Below are 27,880 nucleotides of genomic sequence, written 5' to 3' on the forward strand. Positions count from 1 at the left end.
AGTCGCGGTGATATTAGTATTTCCTCAATCACTTGAGGTGAGCCGTCAAGGTTTCTAACGTTGTCGAACTGAAATGCGATATATCGCATGGATTATGTCAAAACTTTTAGCAGATTTTGAATTTTTAACAAACAAAAAAAAGAAGAAAAAAAAAAAGACGATGGCCTTAAAAAAACCTTGCGTTTAGTACAAAAATCGATAGCTGTATTGAATGCGAGTTTTTTTTTCTTTAACGAAAAAAAAAAAAAAAAAAACAGAATTCTGCTTAATTTCTCGGCATTTTTCTAATTTTTTGGTTTAGAATGATTTCTCAGGCTCATGCGCAGGTGCTTGGTGCTATCGTCTTTTTGTGGCTGAAAATTCAAAATCTGCCGAGATTTTTGACATACTCGATGCGATGTATCGCACGCCAGTTCGACAACGTCAGAAACCGTGACGAATCACTTTGGGATATTTCTAAAAAAAATACCGATTTTCCGTTTTTTTGCAACCGTCACGTGTTGACATCAACCAATTCATAAACAATTATATATGCTTGCTGTTTGAATATCGCTCTGGTAGGTGCATAAAACCATCCTCCAAATTGCCCCACACGAACGAGAATGAAACTGAGGAGTCTCTGTGAAAGACAACACGGGTACCAGCCCCCCCCCCCCCCCCCCCGCCGAGTGCAAAGCGGGGAGAGGGGGGAGCGCCCACATTCGGCGAATGACTGGGCGGCCGTAACTACCGTCAGTCAACTACGCGACTCGCGATGAGATCATACTGCGGCCTTCACTCGCGCTTGTTACATTCAAACAGGTGTTGCCTGTCGAAATTCCGATGTTATTACGCCAAAAATACAGAGTTTCCTTCCGAAATTTCGATTCTTCATAAAATTTGGAGTCATGAGTAGTTGCAGTGAACACTATTCAGCAAGAATTCCGTTAATTTACTGTGAAATAAAAGCATAGAAGTGTTTATCAACAGAACCTTGAAGTTAAGTGCTCCGCATTATTCGACCCAATTTGTCACGAATAATCACAATGTTTCAGTTGGTTTACGGCCGGTTATTTAGTGACCCTTGCTGAAGAGCTGGAAAGAATAAATCGCCTTGAATAGTCAGCTGGAGCCTCGTTCCCCAAGAAATGCCATAAAAAAAGACTACAATAAAGCATTTTCCTCTACTGGATTTTTAAATTTTTGAACTCTGATACACCATTAGGTACGTTTACTTTTGGAATTGTAGATTTTCTACAAACTGCGTTTTGAATGATTCGGTGCCCGGCGGTAAACCTATCAAAGGCTCGGTCAGTGCGACTAGTTGGACTGAGTGCAAGTTCATTAAAAGGTTCTGTTAACCTTAAGTCGGTTCATCAACTCGGGTAATTTTGTTAATTTTTTAAGGACGAATTGTGGTGCGAGGATTACCACACGTCCTCCGCTGGATTGCATAAAAAATCTAGTGTGAGAAAGTGCGTGGGTGACCCGACGAATTCTTCCGAGGTTAACGAGCAATTTTAGCTTGAGCTTTGACGGGTTGGAAGTGTCAAAAAAACGTCTCCAAAATTGTGTCATCTAGTGAGGAATCCTGCTCTAGACACATTCAGATGCGAGGAAACGTAAAAAACTGAATTGATAAAAACATCGCCTCGTGCTTGAATACACGCGTGCGCGTCAACTTGTATTGCGTAAAGGATCGAAATTCGACAACAAAAGCCAAACTCGGCTTCGCTCTTCTGGTCTTCAGTTGTTAATATGAAATATTGACCCACACTCTCGGCGCTAAAGTTAACGTGGTTGGTGACTGTGGAAAATCACTAGAAAATCTTGAAAATTTAAGGCTGCTTGCGGTCGTCGTACATTTAAACGGATAAAAGGTGTCTTTAAGCTAGTGTTCGTGAAAGAGCTAAGTATGTTCAGCATCGGCAAGTTTAAGTGTAATCAATCAAGATCGCTTGAACTAAAAACAGCAAAAATCAATCGATAATCGAGTTAATTTAGTAAAAAAGTAAATATTCTAGAGTCAACTGTTTAAAAGGAATGACCTCAAAACTTGTGATTGGACAGTTAAAAAGGATATAGCGTACCTTCACAAGGGATATCTGACTTGTTTAAAGGTAAGTTCATTATTCGTGCGCATTAAATTTAGAAAAAACTCCTAACAATATTCTTAGGGTATAACACAAAGGAGAAAGCTGATTGATTGGGTTCCTCCTGGGAGGAGACGAAGGGGACGCCCAGTGAAAGGTGGCGACAGGGGGTTTTAAATGAAATGAGGGAGTGCCAACTCCCTGACGCGTCGTGGGAGGACTGGGTACTGTGGCGGTTAGGCGTCGCAGAGCGCCAGAGAGCGCTGTGAAAGCGTCTCTATATGTACGTAGAACCCCGAGGAAAAATGAATCTTCTACTGGTGAAAAATGCGCAAGTATTTTCTTAGTGATGCGAGGAAAGTTCTTAAATTAATTGCGCAGACATTTTTAATTCTTAAAAAAGACGGCAAATTTTTAGGCATATTGGCAAAATTAAGGATGGTCAGCCCTCTTCTTCTGCGCAGAACAATTAAAAAAGGGGGGGGGGGGTCAAAGTTTCCTTAACTCTACCTTTCCAAAAACTAAGAGGCTACTTGGAAGTTGAATTTTCCAAAAATATTCCCAATGCCGAATAAAGTCGGGCGACATTACAATGTTGGATTCATTTCCTCTCTTGGCGCGTTTAATATAAACCTAACAAGACGTTAGATTGGATAGTTAACTCATTGAAGAAAGACTTCCTACGAACAGCAGGAGCTCTAAACAAGTCAGCAGGGCTTCAAATACCGCGAACTGTACATACATACATACATTCATTCATACATAGTTAAAGCACCTACGAATAAAGTATGAAACAACACAGCATACACAGAAGAGTCTCAATTATCCGCGAATCGGATTAACCGCGTTTTTTCGGTAGCTTTTTTTCATGGAAGGAAATGGAATTTGAGAGCCATTCTACATTCAATTTTAATAAAAGCTCTCCTCAAACGCACGGAAAAGATCGAAACCCAAACACGTTGCAATTCTACAGCGCAAACTCCTGTAAAAATTTTCTTCCAGATAATGATGTTTGCCAAAAGAACCTCTTTAAAGGTGAAGTTTATTCATTTTAGCTAATGAGGACAGTCAAATTTTTGACAAGTGTTTTAATAGAGTCTTTTAAAGTACGGGCCTCATTGAGCACTTTACCGGAGCGAAATTCCGGGTTTTATTTTCAGATTATCCGCGGTAGTTTCGGTTCCAATCCTCGCGGATAATCGAGACTCTACTCTATGGCGAATCCAGCAAAATGGGCAACATTGTTTTTTTTTTTTTTTTCATTCATTTAAACCTATGGAAATGTATCGATTCTTGGAGAGGCCAGGTACTCCGACAAGAATCGATTATTTAACATAGGTCTAAATAGAGGAAACCCGGTGTTGCCATATTGTTGGATCCGCTTCTGGCTCTACTTCACATGTGCCTTATGAGGTATGAAATTAGGGAACGAAGGGGAAAGGGAACAGTTTCAATAAAGGCACTCGAGTCAAAATTCCAGCCCGCACTCCAAGTACAGCTCGAGCACGTCGCGTTGACGCACCGGCGAGTGCGCTTGAGTGGGGAATAATCAAACTGTACTTTCGGTGCAACTTCCGGTGTCAAAATGGAGCTACTTCCGTTCGATTCACGGATTCCAATGAAGATTCATTATCAATCCCATCGATTCGCGTCCTAAATTGGACGTATTTCTGACAAACAGAATTATGAGCATTAAGACGTGAGCCCTGAGACCCATAAGAATATATGCATAACAGAGCTCACGTCATAATGCACATAGTTCCGTTTGGCAGAATACGTCAAATTAACGAAGGAGTGCGTGACGTTGTCATACTGTGCGAAGAGTTCCTCACTTTAAGGATCATCCGGAGAGTGAAGGGTGTTTTTGCAACTCTGCAATCCTAATAAAAAAAAATCTGAAATAATTTAAAATTATTTCGAAAACTTGTCGAAAATAATAAGGTTATATCGTGAGGTTGCAACTATGTCGAATTCGAGAATATTTTTAAAATGTTCCAAACTGGTTGGAAATAGTTGAACTTCTATGATGTTATACAACCGTTGCTTCTTTTCTCTAATCGTACGCGGATTCTTAAAATATTTTGAAAATACTGTCAAGAGGTTTTTCGAAATACTTTTCCAACATTTTTAAGTACAGATACATAATCATCAAAATGTTTACAAAGGATTTCAAAAACATTTTCACGGTGATATTGCTATTATGAACATCTTAACAATCTTTACACTACTTTAAAAAATTGTCAAAATCTTGTTGACACACAGGATTTATGCTCAAGAGGTTATCAGCGTGATACATTTATATAATTCTGAGGTTAGCGCAAGTGTTACCGTTGTAATCGTTCCAACAGCTTTGAAGCAAGCACTACAAAAGATGCAATCTCTTGAGCATTCTATGGAAAATTCTTCATTTAACACGTTATTTGTTGGAATAGTATGCGCAGAGCACATTGCGCTACTGCGCTAACTATCAGGTGAAGGTTGGACCGCGCGGAGCAGTCAGGGCATAGATAGCCTCTAAAAATGATGATAAGAATCGGACGCCTACAAGACTGCATGAATACTTCACGCATTGCGCCAAAGACAGTGCGGTCGCTGCGGCCAGCAGCGGGCAGCGTGAAACGCATAGCGCCTACAAGACTGCATGAATGGAGGGCCTTATCCATACAGAGGTAGGTTTACGGAACTTAACTTTCGCGCCAAGTTCCGTGAACTTTTCCTAGTACTGTTGACAGGGCTTTCACAAGAAATGTGACCAACACGAGCAAACGCGTCTAATACGCCTCTCCCCCTCCGGCACGTTTACTTGATGGTTTTCATTGATGTTTCAAAACGAATGAGAAGGGGGCGGCAAAATACAGGCGGCCCATGGGCGGCAAGTAAGTAAATCCGGCCCTGCTGCTGCTTGTTTCGTAACAATATGCATTTTATTGGGTGTTTTCGGAAGGAAATTACAAAAAACCAACGTAACCACTTTCAAACTCCTACGAGTCAAATGATAACGATGTGATCTTTTAAAATTTCCACAGCATGTCCATCTCCTCTTCAATTACCCGCATCGGGGGGGGGGGGGGGGGGATTTTGGATGCGGGTGGAAAAAATCTCAATAAAAAAGGAGATTATCTACTCCAAGTATGTACGATAAACCCCATCCACATAGCCACGAAAATTAGTCGCGGCTCCGAATTCGGGACCGAGAATCGGCCCTTCAAAGCTGCTCGTAGCTTGTATTCAGGGGGCGTTAAACCCTTCCGCCCCGGCTGACGTCAGGGTTAATCAACTAAGTGATTAGTGGTTCATTCTCCACGCGCGACGACGCGACGCGACGTTGTCCGTTGCCGGATTATCCGGGCCGGGTTGGCGGGAAAATCGGTAGCGGCGTCGCTATAGCAACAGGCGTCGGATTGATTGTCACCTCGGCGTCGCGGCGTCCGATCGAAAGCGTTATAACCGAGTGACCGGATTAGGAAACTGGCGCGGAACTTTGACTTTCCGTAACGAGTAAGGAGCTGTGTCCGAGTGCGAGAAATACCCTTCTTTGGCAGCGAGCCCTGAGGCACCGCCACCCGCTGTGCTCCACAATTCGCGCTTTTTTCTGCTCCACCGAGACGAACTTTTTGCCGCAGTTTTTCCTTGAGATTCCACGCGGGGTCGTTCGTGAGATCGATACTGCCGTGCTGAGCAAAAAGGAAAAACGCTGCAGAGGATCTAGTCTGCCGTGTTGGTGGTAAACATTGTATGAGCATTCAAGAGTTGCCAAACTTCCTCCAATAAAATGTTTATGTATAGGAGACTTGTGAATATTTTTGATTGAATTTTTCAGGTGATTTAGATCTGATCGCGATTGAAATTTTCTGCAAAATTCGAGGAAAAATATTCACAGATTTCCCGGAAATTCGTATTTTATCGGAGGCAATTTGGCAACGTCTGAAAGCTCACTGGCGTTTTTTCAGCACGGCAGAATTTCAGCCCGATATTTTTTCTTGTTGAATGGAGGAGAAGAAAGGGGGGCTCAAGCGAGGAGACCTTTGAAAATCCGTAAATGAACGAAGCTAAAGTTTTCACTTTTTGGACGTCCCAATATGACGCATCGGCGAATCCAAAGGGGGGGGGGCGTATGCTATACCTTCCCTGTTCGCCCCAAAAAAGGACGAAGAAAAAGGGGAGAAAGAAGGGGCGGAGAAAAGGGAAGGAACGGCGTTTATATTTGGTAATGATTCATTACGAAATCGATTCAAACCGCATATTGAAAGCCTTGAGATTTCAAAAATTCTCTGGGGGATGCTCTCCGGACCCTCCCCCGTTCGAAGTGTCTAGATTTGCCTTTGATATTATGATTGAACGATAAGTGCGTGCGCAGCTATACGCTATGATTTTTTGTCTCTGGTGTGTGTTTCAAAGAGATGCACTTGATCTGACGTGCGCAAATTGTCGCAGAACATCATTGCAAAGCCGGTGCGCACATGCCTGTATACTCAGGTGGTGCGCCGTCCTCATCAAGTACCTTGCTTTGCTCATCAGAGTAAAAAAAAATTCTCTATCGAAAGATTTGACACAGTATGACGCGGCAAAGTGTCCGAAATGTTGAGCGCAAAAACGCCTTCATTTTGATGCATATGCAGCCCGGACAACTCTCAAGCAAGTATAGTTGCATCCAGACACTGCATTACCATGCTGCCGTGCTAAGAAAGAGCACCGTATACTCATTCGAGAGTTGCCAAATTTCCCTTCATAAAACATGTATTTTTGACCACATTCATGTTTTTTTCCTTGAAATTTTCAGATATTTTCGATAAAATTGCGTAAAAAATTGTCCGAAAATTTTGGAAAATAATATTCGCAATTTTCTTAAGTAAATTCGGGCTTTATCGGAGGAAACTTGGCAACGTCTAAAGACTCATACGGCATTCTTCCGTAGCACGGCAGTATGTTCGTCGCAAGACATTCGTGACATTATGTGGGGCTGCGCAAAATACCGCGACCCACTAATAAGCGACCCCTCCAGGCCCTGGTAAAAATTGGCAGTAGAATCTGTGTTCCAAAATACCATAGACCTACGGCCGGCTGTAAGATTTCCAATAGCTTCTATAGCCGGCTACACAATTTCTTATAGCCTTTTATAGCCGATGGCGATTAAGCAACTCACAGCCAGGCGATGAAGTGTATGCTAAACGTCACTAATTACGGATGCTAGGACTTAGTGAGATTTTTGGACCACTGCTCTCTTTTTGGGCCGTAGTATCTTGATTTATTTTGTGAGGAAAGCTCCGTACTTTTGATGGATGCTTGCCATTCCTAATATTAAGCGCCTTCAGTTTGATGATACTGTGCAATACCTCTGGTGTGAAATAGTTGCTTCAAGCGCCGTGGCACGCTGCGGTGCGGCAGGCGGGCAGCCAGCGCGAAACGCGCATTGGCGCCTACAAACCTAACAGGGATACTTCACGCGTTGCGCAATGCGTGAAGTATCCCTGTTAGGTTTGTAGGCGCCAGTGCGTCGCCGCTCCGCTTTGTGTTAGGTTCTAATATTTAATCTGGCGGAGCCAGCGTTATTCAACTGATGATTTTGAAATGTTTGCACATCCTGTATGGATTATTCTCGTTTTAATTGATGAAAAAAAATATGTATTAAAGGAAAATATAACGTGTGTTTTGTAAATATTAAGGTGGTTCCGTATCAAACTTAATGATTTCCAAAGCACACGAATTTCTACACAATTTCTTATAGCCTTTTATAATCGATGGCGAAAAAGCAACAGCCAGGCGATAAAGTGTAAAGCCCGGCTGTAGGAACTGTAGCCCGGCTGCATAATTTTTTATCGCTTCGTATAGCCCGGCCGTATGATTTTCTCCGCATTCTACAGCCAGCTATATGATTTTCTGTAGCCTTCTTTAGCCGGCTATAAGAATTCCTATGGTATTTTGAAACGCAGCCCTTATCGCCAATTTTTACTGGGGGGGGGGGGGGGGGGGGGGGGGGCGCCACACCCCGTACATAATGTGGCGGACGCTCTCACATCTTGTCGGATGTCCGTCGAGTCAAGGAGATGCACACCCGAAAGCCTTGCAAAAGTGCATCGAGTAAGCTGGGCCAACGGCCAACAGACTGACAAGCCGCGTGGCTCTGCAAGTAGGAGACAGGACTCGGACTCCCATCAATCAAGAGCCCATCAAATCTAGCGGAAGTGACCAGTTCCCTGATTTGATACCTCACGCGCGGTCTCTCTCAGATCATTCACGAAGTAGTCTACTAAACGAGGTTGCGAATTCCACTCATATGCGTTTTCCTGATTCTCTACAGGGTGATTTGCATTGCATTTTGCAAGAAAGAAACCAGGAGCATTCCAATTTTGCTAAGCTTGGGCAACTTTCTGTGTCCTGCAAATATAAACTGATAATCTATACAAGTTTTATCTTTAGTTTCAATAAACTATAAACTAAAGACAAAAATTAACTTTGCAAATTTAATTTTTTTTGCATGATTTCAGTAATTTTACTGCAAAGAAAATAAATTTCACAACCCTAACAGCATTGGAATGCTCTTGGTTCCTTTTTGCAAAATGCAATCCATTTAAAAGTCCCGCACCACCCCCGTAACCCTTGGGACTCTTGCCTTGAGAGTATATAGCCACACTGGAAAAAAAACACATTGGATCTAGAGCCCAGACTCTTGAAAACATTGAAGAGAAAAAAGACTCTTGATTCAATCAGATTTTTGCTTGAATCAAAAGAAAATCCGCTCAAATTAAGAGGCTTGGTTCTTGATTTAAGCAGAAATCCGATTGAATCAAGAGTATTTTTTCTTGTAGATGTTTTTAAGAGTCTGGACTCCAGATCCAATGTGTTTTTTTTTTTTTTTTTTTTCCAGTGCAGGGTGTTTACTAAATCAGGTTGGCCGAAATATGTAGTACTTTTACAGTAGTTTTTCAGTACATTCCCAAAAAGTTCAGTACCCCCTCAACAGAAAAATTCAGTTCTTATTTGGTACCTCCAATGGACGAAATTCGAAAAATTTCGAAAATTTGAAATTCGCGCTCGAATTGCGACAAAAATGACCTGACACAAAATTTCATTGGTGACTTGAAGATTAAGTGACTGCACAATCGCGATCTTGCAGGCAAATGCTACTCAAAGAACCGACGCGCAGAGGATTGCATATTTCTAGGCTTTATTAAAAAAATACGCGTAATATGAAGGAAAAATATTCGGGGTCCTCTTGCTGAATTTCCGCAGTTTTTCAGTACTTTTGGACCGCCCTTACTAAATCAGTACTATTTCCGGACATTCCGGAAATTCTGGACTGGTAGACACCCTGATAGCCCTATCATAGAATAAGATTTTATCTACAAAAAGCACGATCCTAAATTGCACTACAACCCAGAGGATGAATTTAAAAATGCTGGAACAATACGGCAAAAAAATAGACTACAAGTGCTACGAATGTATCTCACAGATAGCAGCGAACTTTCTCAAACAAACAAACGATACTAGGTACAATTGAGGACTTTTTCGGTAAAAGGGCGTATGAGGCTTGCATTGCTGCTAAAATTGTGCAATTTTTTACAGCGTTTGCGGCAAATGAAATGCATTCACAGTTGACTTACTTTCTTATAATAGTACGAAATAACTCAGAGCAGATTCGAGAAAAATGTATGGCAAAATTGTTGGATAAGTTACTTACAACTAGAGAACAACTTTGCACAATCTTAGCAGCATTGGAAGTCTCATACGCCCTTTTACCAAAAAATTCCTTACTTATTGAAGCGTTTCTCTGATCATTTCCTCCGCTATTAATGACGGAAAATGAGGCAAACTTTCGGAAACTTTCGCCGAAGCGTGGTCACAAAGTTGACGAAAACTTGGCGTTAAGGCGGTTTCCGAGCGGACCGGGTGGCGCCTCGGGTATAAAAAAAGCGGACGAAGAAAAACTTTATCCCTCCGTTTACGAGACAGGGGGCTATTAAGATTTTTCCGGCGAGGGTGGGTTTGAAAAGAATCACCCAATAAGAAGGACCTCTCGCTATTTCCACATTATCCGCACCCAAGTGATGTTCATGACCGTACGATCGGAATTCGAGACGGGGGTATCCGGTTAATTACTTACGCTCTGCGGGACAAGAGTAAGAAATGGCAACGTTGCCGGGTTGGGGGTACCGTCTACAAGTTCAATTTTTATTCGTTTCTTCAACTTGGGGGAAAGTGCGGATTTCTCGACATTTGACCAGAACCCGTATTTTCCGCCGAAATCGGCTTCAAACCCATGTTTGGGCCAGGATTTGACCCGAAAAGAGATCAAAAATGACCAAATCACGCACTGAGAAGAAGCTATGGTTTATAAACCAATTAGTGGTTCATATGGAATACCGCTAATAGTAGTAAAGGCAACATAATATTCCGTATAATAATTCCGTATATAATAAATATTCCGTACAATAATAGCACATACAATACACCTCAGTGATGGTGTGAGATACTTTAGTATGGCTCACAGACCGAGAATTATTGTTCATTTACGACCATTAGTGGTGTTCCATATGAACTACTGATTGATTTATAAAGCCATTAATTTTCCTCCGTGCGTTGTATTATGTATAATATTTAGACTCCCGACGAGCAAAAATCGTGGAGTTGAGAAAATTCAGGGTGGGCCTAAAAACGGTCCCCGTCGATACCCCTGCACCGTTAAAATTAAATAAAAAGAGAAAGAAAGGAAGGAAGAAAATGAAACATATTTCCGCTGCGCATTGGGCACAAATTCCACATCTAAAACTTCAACTTATGGAATAAGACGTTTTTGGTTGAGGAAAATTCACTTGAACATGCATGCATGGGTGGATATTGAATAAAGGTTCTTTTTACGTGCTAGTATTCAATTACAACTTTCAGCGCTTTAAAAACCTTCATTAAGGTCCATGCACTTAGTTACTTTCAGCCTACAAACGTCCCCTGGTAAAAATTGGCGATAGGAGCTGCGTTTCAAAATACCGTAGGAGTCCTTATAGCCGACTGAAGAAGGCGATAGAAAATCATTTAGCTGAGTGTTATGTAGAAAGTTGAAAAAAATCTTACGGCCGGGCTACACGAAGCGATAAAAAATTATACAGCCGGGCTATAGTTCCTATCGCTGGGCTTTACACTTTATCGCCTGGCAGTTGCTTTTTCGCCATCGGCTATATAAGGCTATAAAAAATTGTGTAGAAATTTGTGCGCTTTGTAAATCCTCAAGTTTGTACGGAATCACCTTAATATTTACAAAACGCACATTATATTTTCCTTTACTACATATTTTTTTTCATCAATTAAAATGAGATTAATCCATACAGAGTGTGCAAACATTTCTAAGTCATGAGTGGAAAAACGCTGACTCCACGAGATTAAATATTAGAGCCTAACACAAAGCGGAGCGGCGGTGCACTAGCGCCTACAAACCTAACAGGGATACTTCACACATTGCGCAATGCGTGAAGTATCCCCGTTAGGTTTGTAGGCGCCAATGCGCGTTTCGCGCTGGCTGCCCGCCCGCAGCGTACCACGGCGCTTGAAGCAACTATTTCACACCAGAGGTATTGCACAGTATCATACGAAATTGAAGGCGCTCCAACATGTTAGGAATGGCGGGCATCCTTCAAAAGTACGGAGCTTTCCTCGGAAAATAAATCAAGATACTATGGCCCAAAAAGAGAGCGGTAGTCCAAAAACTCACCAGGTCCTAGCATCCGTAATTAGTAACGTTTAGCATACACTTTATCGCCGGGCTGTTGCTTAGTCGCCATCGGCTATATAAGGCCATAAGAAATTGTGTTGCCGGCTATAGAAGCTATTGGAAATCTTACAGCCGGCTGTAGGTCTATGGTATTTTGGAACACAGATTCTACTGCCAATTTTCACCAGGGCCCATTTAAATACATTATAAAAGGACGTAAAAGTTCCGCATTTTTGGCAGTAGGACTTTTATTTAGCAGACTGTATTACATGTATCACAAACATTTTCTATTCACCGAAAATTTACTTCAGTTTTTTTCTTTCATTCTCTGGCATTTTTTTTCGGAGTCTGAAACTTCTAGAAAATAGGTATTCATTCAACTTGAAGGACTGATACCCGACTAAAAACAAAGAACGCTTCTGACTTATGACATTTTCTTTCACCGAAAAATTGTGAATTTTTTGCTAAAGTAAAAGGAAGATTGGCCCAGTAGCTCGGCAGTCGTGCGCCGACGACGTCAAAGCAGACGGAGCGAGAAAACATTAGCTAAGCATTAACAAATCGCGGGTAAGTGATAGCACTCACCCCTTAAAAAGGGAAGCTCGGGTGGAGAAGGGAAGATTGATCACTCTTATTTTCCACTTGTTTGTCACAACTACTCCGTCAACCGCACGGTGGAACGAATCAAAGAGCGAGGCCAATCGAGCATGGTTTGAAAACATAAAAACTTAAATCTTCATCGATACAAAACGTAAAAGTTTCAAAAATGCTCCATTGGTTCTCTTGTGAAATCGTCTTAAAATTTATACTATGACGAAATAAACAACATCAAAAGTCGCAGTTTTATTGTTGGCCAAAAATATGTCGGATCTTCCCGAATGGTCTGTCTCTGTTCCACTGACCACTGTGCGCCGCCTTCCCGGGTATCAGCCCAGGATTACCCTTCTTCTCGCGTCAAAGCTCCAGCTTTCGTTTTTCAAAAGATCCACTCTCGACTGAAAAATCATCTTCGCTTCATCTCCTGCAGAGAGAGAGAATGAGCGTCTGGGTTCTTTTTTACTGGTTACTGAAGCTGTCTTCTTTATGAGAAATAAGTTCTACGAAAAGAAGAGTTCGTCGGTAAACATAAGTTCAATGCACACTGGAAAAAAAAGAGCTTGGATTTAGAGTTCAGACTCTTAAAACATTGACAAGAAAAAATACTCTTGATTCAATCGGATTTTTGCTTACATCGAGAACCAAGCCTCTTAGTTTAAGCGGATTCCCTTTTGAATCAAGCAAAAATCCGATTGAATCAAGAGTATTTTTTCTTGTCTTTGTTTTCAAGAGTCTTCACTCTAGACCCAAGCGACTTTTTTTTCCAGTGCAAGACGACTTCTGGTTTAAAATTTTAGATACTCTGCAGACAGGTAACCTTCCGTTGAATTTTCTGACTTTCCCCTTGGGCATATTCTTCATCACTGGTCTGAATTGCTATGCTATTATAGAACGCCGTATGAGCCTTAGGTCGTTGCCATATTTCCTTCAATACAAACCACATTTACTGGGAAAATAGTGAGTATTTTTCTTCAAAATTGTGGGGGAATTTTGTTAGCAATTTAATCTAAAAGGTCTGAAAATGTCAAGGAAAAATATGCATAACATTCCTCAAAATTACATGCTTTATTCGGAAAAATTTGGAAACTCTCAAATAAATGTTCATGCGGCGTTTTTTCTCAGCACGACAGAGTAGACAAATGGGCTGCGTTCAAGGCGTTCTTAAATCTCCCTTAATCACAATGTCAACCGAATTCGCCACCTAAATCTGCCCATTGGAACATCAGTTCCCTGAAGACTCTAAGTGGTGCGCCGCGAGAACGCTCGTCATTTGCCGTGAGCGATGAGCTTAAGAAAAACCAGTTCGCCTTCAATTTTTTGGATATGCAATACGGATATCCGTCGAACACGAATAGTTGCATCCAGGCGCCTAGCATCAATCTCGTCTCATCACGCAAGCTCAAAACCCCTCCGCCTCTTAAGCCCTGTTATAATTTAGTCATGAGATTAAGGAAAACCAGTTCGCCTTCAATTTTTTGGATATGCAATACGGACATCCGCCAAACACGAATAATTGCATCCAGGCGCTAGCATCAATTTCGTCCCATCACGCAGGCTCAGAGCTCCTTCCGCCTTACGCCGTGACGTAACTAGTACGATGGGAGACTCCCGAGGAATTTTACAAAAGAGACCTCACAGATAAACAGCAGGCTGATTTTTGAAATTGATGGACAAAGAAGACTACGAGAAACTGCAGCGATAGTACTGATTGAAACGCGCGGTTCTTTCAGACTGAAAGGGAAAGTAATAAAAACCAAATTATCTCTCGTGGTTTGCCGTTGGTCATTTTCGCTTCGATTCTTGAGATCCCTGCCACCCCCGCTTAGCCTACGGCTCCTACTTGTCGCGCCAAAACGGTCTCAAATTCGAGCGCTCTCACCCTGCACTGGAAAAAAAAACACATTGGATCTAGAGTCTAGACTCTTAAAAACATCGACAAGAAAAAATACTCTTGATTCAATCAGATCTAGCTTAAATCAAGAACCAAGCCTCTTAATTTGAGCGGATTTCCTTTTGATTTAAGCTTAAATCTGATTGAATCAGGAGCCCTTCTTCTTGTCAATGTTTTCAAGAGTCTGGACTCAAGATCAAATGTGTTTTTTTTTCCAGTGTAGTTCCACCGCGGATAAATTTGCTCTTAACGTTTCAATCAAGCGATAACAAATCCAAGTTATGAAGCAGGATATGTCCGGTATGTTGAGCCTGGAGCTCAGCATTCGTGAACTTCGAGTGGTATGCACGTTGAATAAGCGTTGCTGAATAACTGAATAAGACGGTGTGCTGGTTTCTTTACGGTCCGTTTTACTTAAGAATCGGTAAATACGAGCTCGGCAATTTTTTTTTCTTTTTTGCCTCGGCCAATTCGCGAAGATCCCACCGGTGGAAAGTGCTGATGTCTTCACTCTCCTCTGCGCGCGGCGTGAGAACCTCTCAGGATCCTGGAACCTACTAGGAAAACGCAATGATCTCACTTCTACAGACCACTGACCGTGGTGTGTTGCTTTAAGGCAGTGGTCGTCGAACTGTCATGTGCACTTGACATGCATCCAGCAGATTTGAATGGTGTGTTTATAAGTTAGTTTTGAATTTGTGGGCGAGTAAACTAAAAGCTACGGATAAAAAATAACAGATTTACGGCCTTACTGGCGGGCTACTTAATCATACAACCCGATTTTACTCCCGAGAAATTTTGGCCAAATAAACTTGATTAAATGCCAGGTAAGATGATACCATTGCCTAACCGAATTTCGCAATATGTAGCGCGAAATACTTAATCATTCCACGCAGTAATTTCTTCAGAGCAATGTTTGGAGGCTAAATTAAAAGGGGGACAAAAACCATGAATTAAAGTCATTTAAGATGACAAGACTGACACTTTTAGCTAAAATATAGAGATGTTTGGATTCGAATTCAGAGCCCCCCTCCCCCATCACAAAAAAAGGCGTTATCAACGGAAGAATAAACGCAAAATCCCGTCTAGTCCTGCAGTATTTTTTTCACCCTTTTTAATCAATTCCTCGGTGTACGCCCCCCCCCCCCCCAAAAAAAAAAAAAATCAGTTATCACGATAAGTTGCGATTTGATCGGTGAATGTATCGGAATTTTATCGACGTTGATTTATTACCATATTATCGGATACAAAATTGCGATAAAATGCGATTTCATTCAAAGGTCTCAAGCCCTTAGGCGCCGTTAAAGTCTAGAATAATCGGATCTTGACGACGTTTCCTAAGGAAATTTTTACAATTGCAATTGTTCATTTTTTAATAGACAAAAACAATCGCGCAGTGTGCACGATAGAATAGAGCAAAGATTGAGGTGGCGCATGGCGTCCGACGTGTATAGTATACTTTCAGCGCCAATAGATAAACTTTTGAGTTAGATAAACTTTTGAGTTTAACTTTCGGTAACTACGTAGGCATAGCCGAGAAATAAGAATTAAAAACCTGTTGAGCGTCATAAGCGGCTACGAAGATTATGCAACTGTCACTTTCTTTCGACGACGATTCAGTGACCAAAATTCGACGATGGATCTTCCCTTTGAATTAGGAATAAAATAAGAGTGTAGGGTTGGAAAAACATCGATGATAAGGAAGAAGCACCCAAGAGCTTCCACGCCGAGGAAAAAATATCGCAATTTCTGCGACTTCTGATGGCGCTTGGCAGGTTTAAAATTACCCTTTTCGAATAAAACCGCGAGGAGAACACTGCGCAATGAACTAGTAGCCAGTGGCGAAGCGTAATCGATCGATTATCGATATTTTTCCGTTTGAAGCTGTGGTAAAGAATCGATTATTAAGATGTTCCTTGCCTTACCCTGTTCATCGATACTTTTCCATAGGTTTAAATGGCAGATCAAATGATACATCGCAAAGCACGCCACGCCACTGCTAGTAACCTGATCAGCATCGCAATACGGCGCACAGTGGATCGAGTCAATTAGAAGGGTCGGACATTAAATCTTGGACAAAAACTGCGAATTTTCATGTTCATTTCGTCACATTTTACACTATAAGGGGTGCTTCTTGAAGAAAATTTCATGAGAAAACCAATGGCACCACTTTTAGAACCTTAAAGTTTTGTATACGCGGAGTTATAGGCGTTTGAAGTTTTCAAATTTCGTCCGACCTCTCCTATTAACTCGATCCACTGTGCGGCGCTCGTAAGAAGTCTCTCGGACTGCGCTCTGGAGGATCAGCATCCTTGGTTCATTCATCTTCTCCCTCCACAGTCCCCCCCCCCCCCCCCAAAAAAAAAAAATACGTCACAATATAATTTGACCGGAGCCGGACGGGGGGTCTGCCATGTTGCCACATTGACGGTACGAGTATTTACTATCCGTGTTCCAGCCATGAAAAAGAGGCGGTTTTTTCTCGAGATTCGGCAAACTTGATGGCTGCTGATGGGAGGCGAGTCTGAGGCCCACAAAAAACAGTATCGCAATCATGACCCAGATAACGCACTGCGCCAAGAAGTTTGCTCCTGAGAAAAATGACTATTTTGACGCTGTTGGATGAGGATCTGTTTCGATGGCGGATATTAATATGCACGGGGCGGGGGAGGGAGGTTCAAGAGTTCTCTTGAAAGAAGATCTTGCTTGAATTGATGGTGGGTTGTCTTTAAAACTTTTCTCAAAAATTTTCTTCGTTTGATTATTTCGACTGAATAGATGGATTCGCGGTGCTCAGAATCAGATCTTTAATTTGTAATCAAATCGCTGTTGAAGCCATGTTGCGGCTGGCGCATGACAATTTAAATTCTGATTCCAAAACTCTTGAAGCAGGATTTTTTGCCGCTCCATGGATGACTTTAAATATTTTTTGTAGCTGATCTTATGTCAAAATTTCTCACAGCCCCCCCCCCTCCCCCCCATGGGTACATCTCGATGGCTGTGTTATGCGTTTTCTGACGAGATATTTACACGTCTTGTTCTTCTCAAGGAAAATTTAGCATGTATTTGATTCCCGCCCCACTCAAATTGCGTTCCACGAATGATTAGGGTGATAAGTTTCAGTGGATTTCAAAATTCCTTGATTTTTCAGGAATTTTGAGCTTCTGCATGACGCTCTCCTGCATTTTCAGTGTTTCTTCTTGGCACGCTTTGTCAAAAAAAAAAAAAATAAAAAAAAAATAAAAAAAAAAAAAAAAAAAATATCAGAAAAATTTAAATCACGCTGCCTCTTGAAATTGAAAAAAGCAATGCTTTGACGGGAAGAAAATATTTCAAGGTTCCGCAGCAAAATTCTTAAACTTTCCCAGATTTTCCGTGACATTCCAAGGACTTGTCACCATGATATTTAACGGATTGGACGGTAGAGACGAACCTGGGTGAGTAACGTTAATTGTCGAACACCAATAATAAGTGAAAAAACATAAAATAGAAATTCGGTCCGACGCGACGTATGACACCACTCACAAAAAAAGGACTTTGATACATGTAGTTTGGGATTTGATAAGATGTCAAGGTTACTGCGATTACAATGAACAAGTAGTCTGCTTGAAAAACTTTCTAAATTATCGATCATTTTGAAATAGTGAAAGAGATTGGCAAAATAAATATTTATTCAATTAGCTTCGCGAATAAGGTTCAATGGAATCGATGATATTGCTGCCGCCCTAAGAAAGAACGCCATATGAACTTTCAAGAATTGCCAAATTTCCTTCGATAACATGGTTATTTTTGAGGCAAGTTATGGATATAATTCCCTGAAATTTTCAGGAACTTAAGGTGAAATGCGAATAAAATTATATGAAAAATGGACGAAAAATATTCATATGTACCAGGAAATTCGTGTTTTATCAAAGGATATTTGGCAATGCCTGAAGGTTCATATGACGTTTTTCCTTAGCACGGCAGATTGCGACGCCTGCATCTTCCGGTTTCCGTAATACAAATTCCGTAAATTACATTCCGACGTGAGAATCTTAAATTGCGCAATCGGCACGTTAAGAATGTCACGTAATTTGCATTCAGATGAAGTTTTAGGATTAACATCGACTTGGATCTTGATAATTTATAGCAAATGATTATTTTGTTTTTGTATATAGAGCCTATAGTCCAAAACGTCCAAATTCAGGGCTGATGGAGGGAGGGGAGGGATCAGAAGGCGCTTATTTTAGGGGTGACTCATTTTATAAATGGCCCCGAAGTAAGTTCTGGATCTTACATGAACTTCTGCCCTCTACACGATGATCCGCTCCAATACTGCCGTGCTAAGGAAAAACGTCGTATAAACCTTTAGGCGTTGCTAAATTTTCTTTGATAACACGCGAATTTCCTAGTAAACTTATGAATACTTCTCTTTCAATTTTTCAGAAAATTTTATTCGCAATTTCTCCCGAAGTTCCTGAAAATATCAAGGAAAAATATTAATATTATACCTCAAGAATGAACATTTTATGGGAAGAAATTTGGCAACTCTTGAATGTTCATACGGCGCGGCGTTTTTCCTTAGCACGGCAGAATATCCGTTACGCACCTTCCGCACGCTGCGCAAGGGATGTCTTCAGGGCCGGATTTACCTTTTTGCCGCCCCTTTTCGTTCGTTTTGAAACATCGATACAAACCATCAAGTGAACGTGCATAAGACGCGTTTACTTGCGTTGGACACATTTTTTGGTGAAAACCCTGTCAACACTAGCAAGAGTTCACGGAACTTTGCGTGAAAATTAAGTTCCGTAAACCTATCTCTGTGTGGACGAAACCTTTTTTTTATAAGAAAAGAACGAACAAATTATGAAAGAATAAACATGAATGTGGTTTAATATTTTTAATTTCCGCCACCACGCCAACCGCACCGTGTTTGGCGCAATGCGTGAAGTATCTCTACAGTCTTGTAGGCGCTATTCGTTTCACGCCGACCGCTGCTGACCGCACTACGTTTGACGCAATGCGTGAAGTATTTATGGAGTCTTGTAGGCGCTAATATGTGTTTCATGCTGACCGGCGCGTCGAGGGCTTCTCCTTTCCATCTCAAGTCCTCGTGATCATTGCTCTCTGCGCCGCGCCGCTCCAGGCTAAATTGCGTGTTTGGTTTCTCTCTCAACTTCTGTCTCTTGTATCACCGAAACACAAACAAATTAGAAATTACTATACTTTAACTCTCAGGAAATGAGAGCTTTTTTCGCCTTTTCTCGTTTGTAATTTTTTTTTCTGAATCAGATTTTTTTTCTTGATACCTACATTTGAAAAAATTACAACACTTGCCGCCCCCCTAAATTTGCCGCCATGGGCCGCGGGCCATGTGGCCACCCCCTTAATCCGGCCCTGATCGACTATCAAAGCGCGAAATTCGAAACGACGCGCTGCTGTCGCGCCAAAATTTGTATATAAATGAAAGTTCTTGAAAAATTATTGTTTCGGAGTAATATTTTAATTTTCTTCATTATTTCTTGTTTTGTTTCAGGAAAATCGAATGTAAAAATGGCTGATGATTTGGAACTCAAGCCCAAGGAGCAGAGTGGTTTCTGCACACCCAATCCTTACTCCCTGGTCTACATCGCACTTCAAGACTCCGACATCGAGGGCTTTGAAAAACACTTGAGGAGCCTCACAGCCACGGGCAACTTCGACATCAATCATGTTTACGATGATCCACATTACGGGACATTGCTTGATATTGCATGCCAAGCCCTGAACTATTCAGACTTTGTGCGGATTCTGGTTCAAAATGGGGCAAATGTGAACCAGGTGAACAAAACGCGTAAAAAAGCACCACTACACTTTGCAGTGGAGCTGTCCGATATCAAAACCCTACAGTATTTGCTAGACAGTCCTAATATTGACGTGAATATCCTAGATAATACAGGCGGAACTGTTTTGCATTCTGCATGTCGCCTTGAAAAGTTGGATCAAGTTAAAACACTCCTGAACCACAGGAAAATTCGAGTGAATGCCTTGAATAAGAAAAATCAAACTGCAATTCAACTAGCTATATTAAAGGAGAATAAAGCAATAGTTTCTGAGCTATTAAAACATCCTGACATTGATATTGACTCCATAAAAACACTTTCAGGAGAATCTATTAGAGAGTTAATAACTGATAGGTTGCCTGACTTAGTTTCAAGTTTGCCAAGTCCAAAAGAGCGTTCAGCCGATGATAAGAGTGACAAAGTTTCTAAGTTGTTTTCATACTTGCGCCAGCACGATTTAGACTCATTTGCGAAGCTCATAAAAGAGGATCAAAAATTAGTAAACGCTGATGACGGCGACCACACATTTCTTCAGTATGCTTGCGAGTTCGGCTTGTACGATTTTGTTGCACTTTTGGTGCGATGTGGTGCAGATGTTAATGCAACGTGTGCAACAAACAGCAAAACTGGCTTGGTGCTAGCTTGTAAACAAGGATATTACAAGATAGTCCAGCTTCTCATTGGCAATGATGCAGTTTCACTTGTGCCAGTGAATGAAGAGTCCATTCTTCAAACAGTCATTAAAAATTCAACCTCAGAGAACGCATCATTTTTAGGAGCAACCAACGAGGGTCGTGACTATTTTAAGTGTTTGAAGGTGATTCTGCGAAATGGACCGGCAAATCAGTTGAACATCAACCAGGGTGATCTGAAAGGCAACACGGTTCTACACTACGCGGCCAAAACTGGTAATCAAGATCTTATTTTCTTACTCCTTGACCATGGAGCTTACATTGGGACCAGAAATGTGTTTGGTGAGCCTGCGTTGGCTGATTTGCCTCCAAAAATTTTGGAGGCATACATGGATCAATGTGTAGGTACCAACGATAAGTTACCACGAGAAGATAACTTTGAGATTATCTTTAAATACAACTTCTTAGTTCCACCAAAGGTACCAATATATGGAAAAAGCAACTCCAATGCCATAGAGGATGTTGAATCAAATGATAAAGCAGTATTACCAACATCAGAAACAGATCCCTTGCTCTACATGAGCCAATCTCCCGAGCTACGGCCATTATTAATTCATCCTGTTTTGACCAGTTTTGTAAACCTTAAATGGTATTCGATTCGGAGGTTTTTCTATTATAACTTGGCATTTTATGCCTCATTTTGGTTACTTTTGACAGTATACATCCTTGGTTTTTATGACTCTGGGAGTGGCAACTTAGATCTAAACGTAGAAAATAAGACCGGCAGCTGGGACTCTTTCCCTCCACTTAAAACAAAATCAGATCTAAGTCTTTTGTGGTGCGCTCTTGCCATCTTACTCGGAATATTAGTATTACGGGAATTGTTCCAGTTGTTTGTTTCACCTGTGCGCTATATTATAACAATCGAAAACTGGTTAGAGATATTCCTCATTATTGTAACTGCCATGATCCTGTTTGGCAATCCAAGCAGGAACTCCCGCAATCAGACATCTGCCATCGGGATACTTCTATCATGGGGCGAGCTAGTTCTACTTATTGGACGGCACCCTTCGTTGTCCACAAATATTGAGATGTTCAAAACGGTATCGAACAATTTCCTCAAGTTCTTAGCTTGGTACTCGATACTTATTTTGGCTTTTGCTCTGAGCTTTTACTCACTATTTAAAGATGCCGGTACGGAGGATAGTAACTTCTTGGACCCAGGGATGTCCATTTTTAAAACCGTTGTCATGTTGACTGGTGAGTTTGACTCCGGTTCTATACCTTTTGGCTCAAACCCTGGAACAAGTCACATCCTATTCGTTCTCTTTGTTTTCCTGATCGCCATCGTATTATTTAACCTGCTCAACGGTTTGGCAGTCAGCGATACGCAAGAAATACGTGCCGATGCAGAGCTGGTTGGTCATGTTTCGCGGGTTAAACTCATTTCGTACATCGAGACAATGGCTCTTGGAAATCCAGTCCCAATTCGAGGCTTTGCAGCACAACTTAAATCCATGTGCTGCTGCGTCCCGGACTCGTTTTTTGCATGCAATTCGAATCGGCACCTAGCGCGCATTTTCTCCCGCCGCACCAACTTATTCCCCGACTCAATTCCTGATTACGAGATTCATGTTTTGCCGAACCAGGAAAACAAGGTGGATCTTGCACAAACCGGCCATCGCAGAAAACGACAGGATCTCGATAGCTACGAGTCTTCATGTTTTGCTACTTGTCAGAATTTCATGATGGAGGGATCCATCGTCAAAGCAGCAAAGGAGATTTTGAATAAACAGAACGAGGACACGGATAAAATGGAATTGCTTCAGCTTGAGAACAAGAAAAAATTAGACGAGTACGGACAGAGACTCCAACGGTTGGAGACTGCCACACAAGAGTCGCAGAAACTTTTAGGAGAAATCTTTTCTTTACTGAAGAAGAAAAGTAAAAAATCATCTTCCGACTCAGATTAATTTGTACAATCTGTTACTAAAAGTAATCTCCTCTTGTAATTCGAATTCAACTAGAGATCATTGTTGCAAAACAGACTTAACATTCCTTTTTGTTTCATACAAAGTCTACATTGAAGCTGTACCTATTCTTAATGCTTGTGTTATTTCAGTGTTGTCAATTAAATCATTATTAAAACAAAAAAAACAAAGAATTTTTGAAATATTAAGATGAGCGCATTAATACATGAGAAGGGGGGCAGTTAATTACTGAACTTTCACTCGTCACAAAGAAGTGTCTGATAAAAACTAGTTTTTTTAATGTACTATGAATACTTTATAGAAACCATTTAAAAAAAATGACTAACTTAAATGACTGTTTGTTTCCTACAGAACATGCCGTTTCAAAGCTAGATTTACGCAAGGAGGATACAGTCATTCATAACTTCATAAGTCCTCCCCAAGCCAGCAAGGCAATTTATTTATACTTAAAAATTTCAATTAAAGTGCAAGCAGGCTTTGTAAATTTTGTTGGCGCGTATTTTTCACAAAAATACTTATATTTAAGAGAAACTTGACCAATTTAAGCTTTTATTTAAAAGGCAATTTAGAAAAGTCAATATTTTTTTCAAATTTTTGAGTGAATGCTATTGAACTTTTCCTGTGCTGGGGGGACATCATCTCTGATTTTTGTCATCTCTGAAGCCAAATAAAAGAAACTCATTATTAAAGCTCTAGATTAGGACAGAGGCCTCCATTTCAATTTCAGCCATCGGGTTCATGAATCCTGAACCTGACCAGTGCTTTCTTGAGATTTAAAAAAAACTAGTTATCTCTTGTGAAACAGAATTAATTGAATTTTGAGCTTCCAAAGAATGAAAAATGTACATTTCCTTGGAACCTTATGGTAAATTTTTCTCTGCTAATAGTTGTAAATACCTCAAAAATTGTGATCATGAATATACTCAGGAGAGAGTTTTTTCTCTCTTTTACTCTTAGGTATACCTAACGTTCAGATGTTGAAAAGTTAAAGATTAATTTTTGATTGCTTTTAGTATGTTGATTTACCATATTCTGAATGAATGCTTTTTATGATTAGATTTAATAATATTTATGAGTGTACCTCTTTTTTCGTTTTTTACTGAAAATGTCTTTTCCACTAAATGATTTTTAAAATTACAATAATGCTTATTATTGACTGGATGGAATTTTTTTTCTTCCTTGAGTGATCTGGCTAGTCTCTTGTTAGACGCGAGAAACAGTATTTCATTGAAAGTAAAAATTTTGAGTAATCATTTCCTTTATTGGAACTGTATGTCGATTGCCAAAGAGCGAAATGACATACCTCATTTCAATAATTTGAATTTCTCGCTCCTATTTAATTTAATCAAAGAAAAACAAGCCAACTTTATGACTTGAAATTCATACAGAATATTTTCCTGACAGTGGAGAAAAATCAAGGTTTTTAAGTAATTACTTTCACTAGTTTCCCAAAAAAACATAAAATACGACAGGAAGTCATTAACATTGCAAACATAGAAACCTGGTTTTATGGGTCAGTTGTGCTGGTCACAAAATCGTGTTTTGATGCTTGATTTTTGTCACCTAAAAATAATAAAATCTGTGCACACAGCAACTTTCTACGTTCAACATTGACCGAGATATTGCGCTTTGAAAAATTCGGTTTATGGCATCATTCACCGCGGTAGTGACATCATTGGTTTCTTCCACCTTGCTTTCATCCTAGTTTCACATTGAGTAGCCAGTGAATATGTGTGTCACACTAACTGATAAAAGCAAGGTGGAGGGAGCCAAGGGTGTCACTACTGCGGTGGATGACATAAAAAATCCACTTTTCAAAACACAATATCTTAGTTGATATTGAATACAGAAAGTTGGTGTTGGGACAGATCCTATTATTTTTAGGTGATCTACAAGAATCAAGCATCAAAACACAATTTTGTGACCAGCGCAACTGACCCATTTCTGATATTTTAACATTGAATACAAAGAGCAATATATCGTCCCTTGTATTTCCCTGAAATAATAATAAAAAAAAAGCCAGGAGAGAGAGGAAATAAATTATGCAAAATTAACTTTCTGCATCTTTGGCCTCTATCCAGTTGAGGCTGCATATTTTGCGTGAAGCGATGAAATTTCAGACAAATTTAAGCTTACCTGTGTTAATTCTTCCATGAAGACATTGAAATTTGGTTCGATAACTTCTTCCGTAATATAAAAAGTGAAGTTTTGAATGAAGAATAACATCCTTTGCCGTAAAGAAAAAGCCCTCTGGTATCCTTGCCGACTTTGTTTGTCCAACATCTTTACGCCTTTATCATAGATCCAAACTCTGCAGGCAAAAATATTACTGAGTCAATCATGCGATATTAAGTACAAACACTTTTGGTGCTACATTTTGCCTGAATTTTAATTTTTATTATGTACTTCTATTTATTTTCTTCGTTGATATTTCTGTGGAACTATTGCGGTCACCACTGCAAAAATGGTCATGAAATTTCATTCATAACCCAACGATATTGCAATTGGTATTTTCAGCGACTAATTATTCGAAAATATCAAAATCTGTTCCTAGAGTGGAATTGTGAAATAGTACTCTTGCCCTGTTTGTAGAGTGGAAGATCTGTGATTCTCATAAAAACAGTAATACAAAGACAGCATCATTGGTGGCAAAATAAGAGTAGACTACTGGATAAGGTGCAAACTTGAGATATATGATGAATGTTTTCTCTTCAGAATTTCACATAGAACACAATTTGTACAAAAAAAATTAGCAATAGTAACTCCTTCTCAACATATTAACATTTATCTATGCCTGAGTGTAAATTTTCTGCTTGTAAAAAAAGATTATCTACTAAGACAGTTTTTGCAGTATGAAAATATGGCAACCTCAATATCAGCTATTCGGCTCAGCCACTGCACGCTGTTTACACTTTAAACAACATTGGGGGAGGAAGGAATACTGCTTGATTAAGAAGCCTGCCAAGACCGTTGAGGTGTGCCATTTGATTCATCAAGTAGACTTTGGTTTTTCATGGAAGCAGAAAATTCATGGTTTTTTTTCCCTGTTTGAGAGTTAATTTTTGTGATTTTTGCTCCGCAAATCGTGTTCCAAATTTTGAAGAGGGTAAATATATCGGAATGCTCAAATTTGTACCTTATCTAAAGGTCCATTCCAGAGAAGTTCAGAAAAATTGCTGTCAGTTTTATTATAGGAAAATAATGATAGTTACCTGCACAGTTGTCTCTCATTGTGTTTGCAAACAAGTAGTAATCGAAAGATCATCTGGTAGAAGTAAAGGACTCGCTGGTTGAAAACAAGTGACATAGGCCATTTAACTTTAAGTCCTATTGAAAATGCCTCCAAGCCGGTTTGACTTTTTTGTTCTTTCATATTTTGGAACTCTGGAAAATTAAGACATATTGATTACTTGTACAAAATTGCATGTAAAATTTTCAGTTCATCGAAATCAAGGGACCCTACGTTTCACTCCTTTTCCCTTTGGTTTTTTCCTCCACTATTGAATCGCATTTTATGAGCTGCGTTTTTTTCAATGTAACTACGAAACCACAAACTTTCATTATGGTATTTTAAAATTTCTGCTGCAACTTTATCCTTTTTGGAGAAACATCACTAAGCGTACTTGTATTAAATTTTTGGAGAATATTTTTGAAGGGGCCACAGAAAATGAAGTAAAATTGCGTGAATCATGAGAATGAGTCATCCTGCCAAATATTAAAATGCCACAAGAGGCCTCCGATGTTGCAAATTGAGATACATCATTTCGTACTTTCACCATTGATTAACCCTCTAGGGCAGCCCTTGTGGTCATGAATTTTCAGTTCTGAGAAGCTCTTACTCTGAGATTTAGTCTCAAAATTTTGCAAAAACATTTTAATCTTTCATCAAAACCAGTAAAGAAAATATGACTATGAAAAGTACATACCAGCCTCTTTTTGCTCATTACCGATGTTGAAAATGCGTAAAAGCTGGAAATAAAATTGACAGCGATGAAGTACCATACAAATGTCATCTTTGTAAGGGTCTGTCTTGGCACCAGAGCACAAACGGACCGACAGTTCTAACAGCAGTTCTAACCGATTGGGGTCGACATCATCAAGGGGTTTAAGTAGCTCAGCCTCACTTGAGTCCATCAGCAGAACGAAAAAATCACCCTGCTCAAGCGTGAAGTATCGTTTTGCAGTTCTAGAAAAAGAGAGAGTATTTTAGTAGGCTAAATGAAACCGGTAAGTGCATTCCTAACACAAGCTAATGAAGAAAATAGATACAGACCTTTCCAAAATACGAGTGTAACAATTGTACATGCTCCATAACCGTTTTATGGCTGTAAAAGGGCTGAGATAAAATCTTGATTGACAAAAATAACTTAATTTGATTATGAACTCTATGAAAAAGAGGGCTATGATAAACTGAAATTATCATATTAACTGAAGCGCCACTTTCACTTGGAAAAAAGAGAATTGTTCCATTTAATGCTGATCTTCAAATTTTGGATCACATTAGGTGGATGATCTTCCAGAACGAACTTGACTTTTATGATATTGAATCAGCGAGAACGAAAACTCACCGACTCGATAACTCAAAAATGCTCAATTTTCATTGAGGACAGTCAATTTGATGAAGGTCATTGAAGTTAGGGCATCTGTTCCAATTTGGACCTTTAAAATGTCCTTAAGTACTTGTCTCTCAGCACCAAAAATCTTTTTCTTAGACTAAATTCCTCATCTACTGTGCAGTTATGTGTATGTCTTAATTATTTTCATTTTTTCGGGTTGGTGCATTTTCGTTCGCACTGATTCAATTATACTGACAGACAGAAAATTGGACGACTCTCTTTTCCTTTCTTTTCTTGGATTCATAAAATCAGCACTCATAGTATTGAGAAAAGATCGCTGTCGAAAAAGCTGAGGAATTATTTTGAAATTGTTTTTACGTTACCTTCTGTTTTCAAGAAACTTGGACATAAGATGATTCAGAGGGCAAAAATTAAAGAGAGACAAAGGTCGAATGGACAGAATCAACCAAACTGAATTTCGGCCACATTTTGCAATAAGGAACCACTATTTCTGGCTCACTTGAGAAACAAAGTATATACCATTGGTTTCCCTCTGCAGATAGGTGCTTTTCTGGAAGAGCCAAAGATAGTGGTTCCTTGTTGCAAAATGTAATCCATTTCATAATGCCCAATTTTCTCT

The 27,880-nt window shown here is 40.1% G+C and overlaps 2 protein-coding genes across 5 annotated transcripts in view; one reads left to right on the forward strand and one right to left on the reverse strand.

The window, feature by feature from the left end:
* The window catches only part of LOC109030968 (gamma-tubulin complex component 2), a 44,201-nt gene that overhangs the window by 8,047 nt on the left and 8,274 nt on the right, over positions 1-27,880 (reverse strand). For both annotated transcript variants that reach the window (XM_019042208.2, XM_019042210.2), the window contains exons 11-13: positions 26,611-26,870; positions 25,897-26,068; positions 24,821-24,995 (exon numbers count right to left, since the gene is read on the reverse strand). In XM_019042208.2, the coding sequence (XP_018897753.2) occupies positions 24,821-24,995; positions 25,897-26,068; positions 26,611-26,870 (607 nt within the window). The remainder of the gene's footprint in view (positions 1-24,820; positions 24,996-25,896; positions 26,069-26,610; positions 26,871-27,880) is intronic.
* Positions 715-22,951, forward strand: pain (transient receptor potential cation channel family member painless). Of its 3 annotated transcripts, none has more exons than XM_019042207.2 (2): positions 715-2,099; positions 19,776-22,951. In XM_019042207.2, exon 2 carries the CDS (start codon positions 19,793-19,795, stop codon positions 22,664-22,666), a length of 2,874 nt encoding a protein of 957 aa, XP_018897752.2. In that variant the 5' UTR covers positions 715-2,099; positions 19,776-19,792; the 3' UTR covers positions 22,667-22,951. The 3 variants fall into 3 exon arrangements, with proteins under 3 accessions (XP_018897752.2, XP_018897750.2, XP_018897751.2); XM_019042205.2 differs by lacking the exon at positions 715-2,099 and adding an exon at positions 14,810-14,931; XM_019042206.2 differs by lacking the exon at positions 715-2,099 and adding an exon at positions 14,938-15,087.

Source organism: Bemisia tabaci, chromosome 3 (genome assembly GCF_918797505.1).
Source record: "Bemisia tabaci chromosome 3, PGI_BMITA_v3".
In the NCBI taxonomy this organism is placed as follows: Eukaryota; Metazoa; Arthropoda; class Insecta; order Hemiptera; family Aleyrodidae; genus Bemisia; species Bemisia tabaci.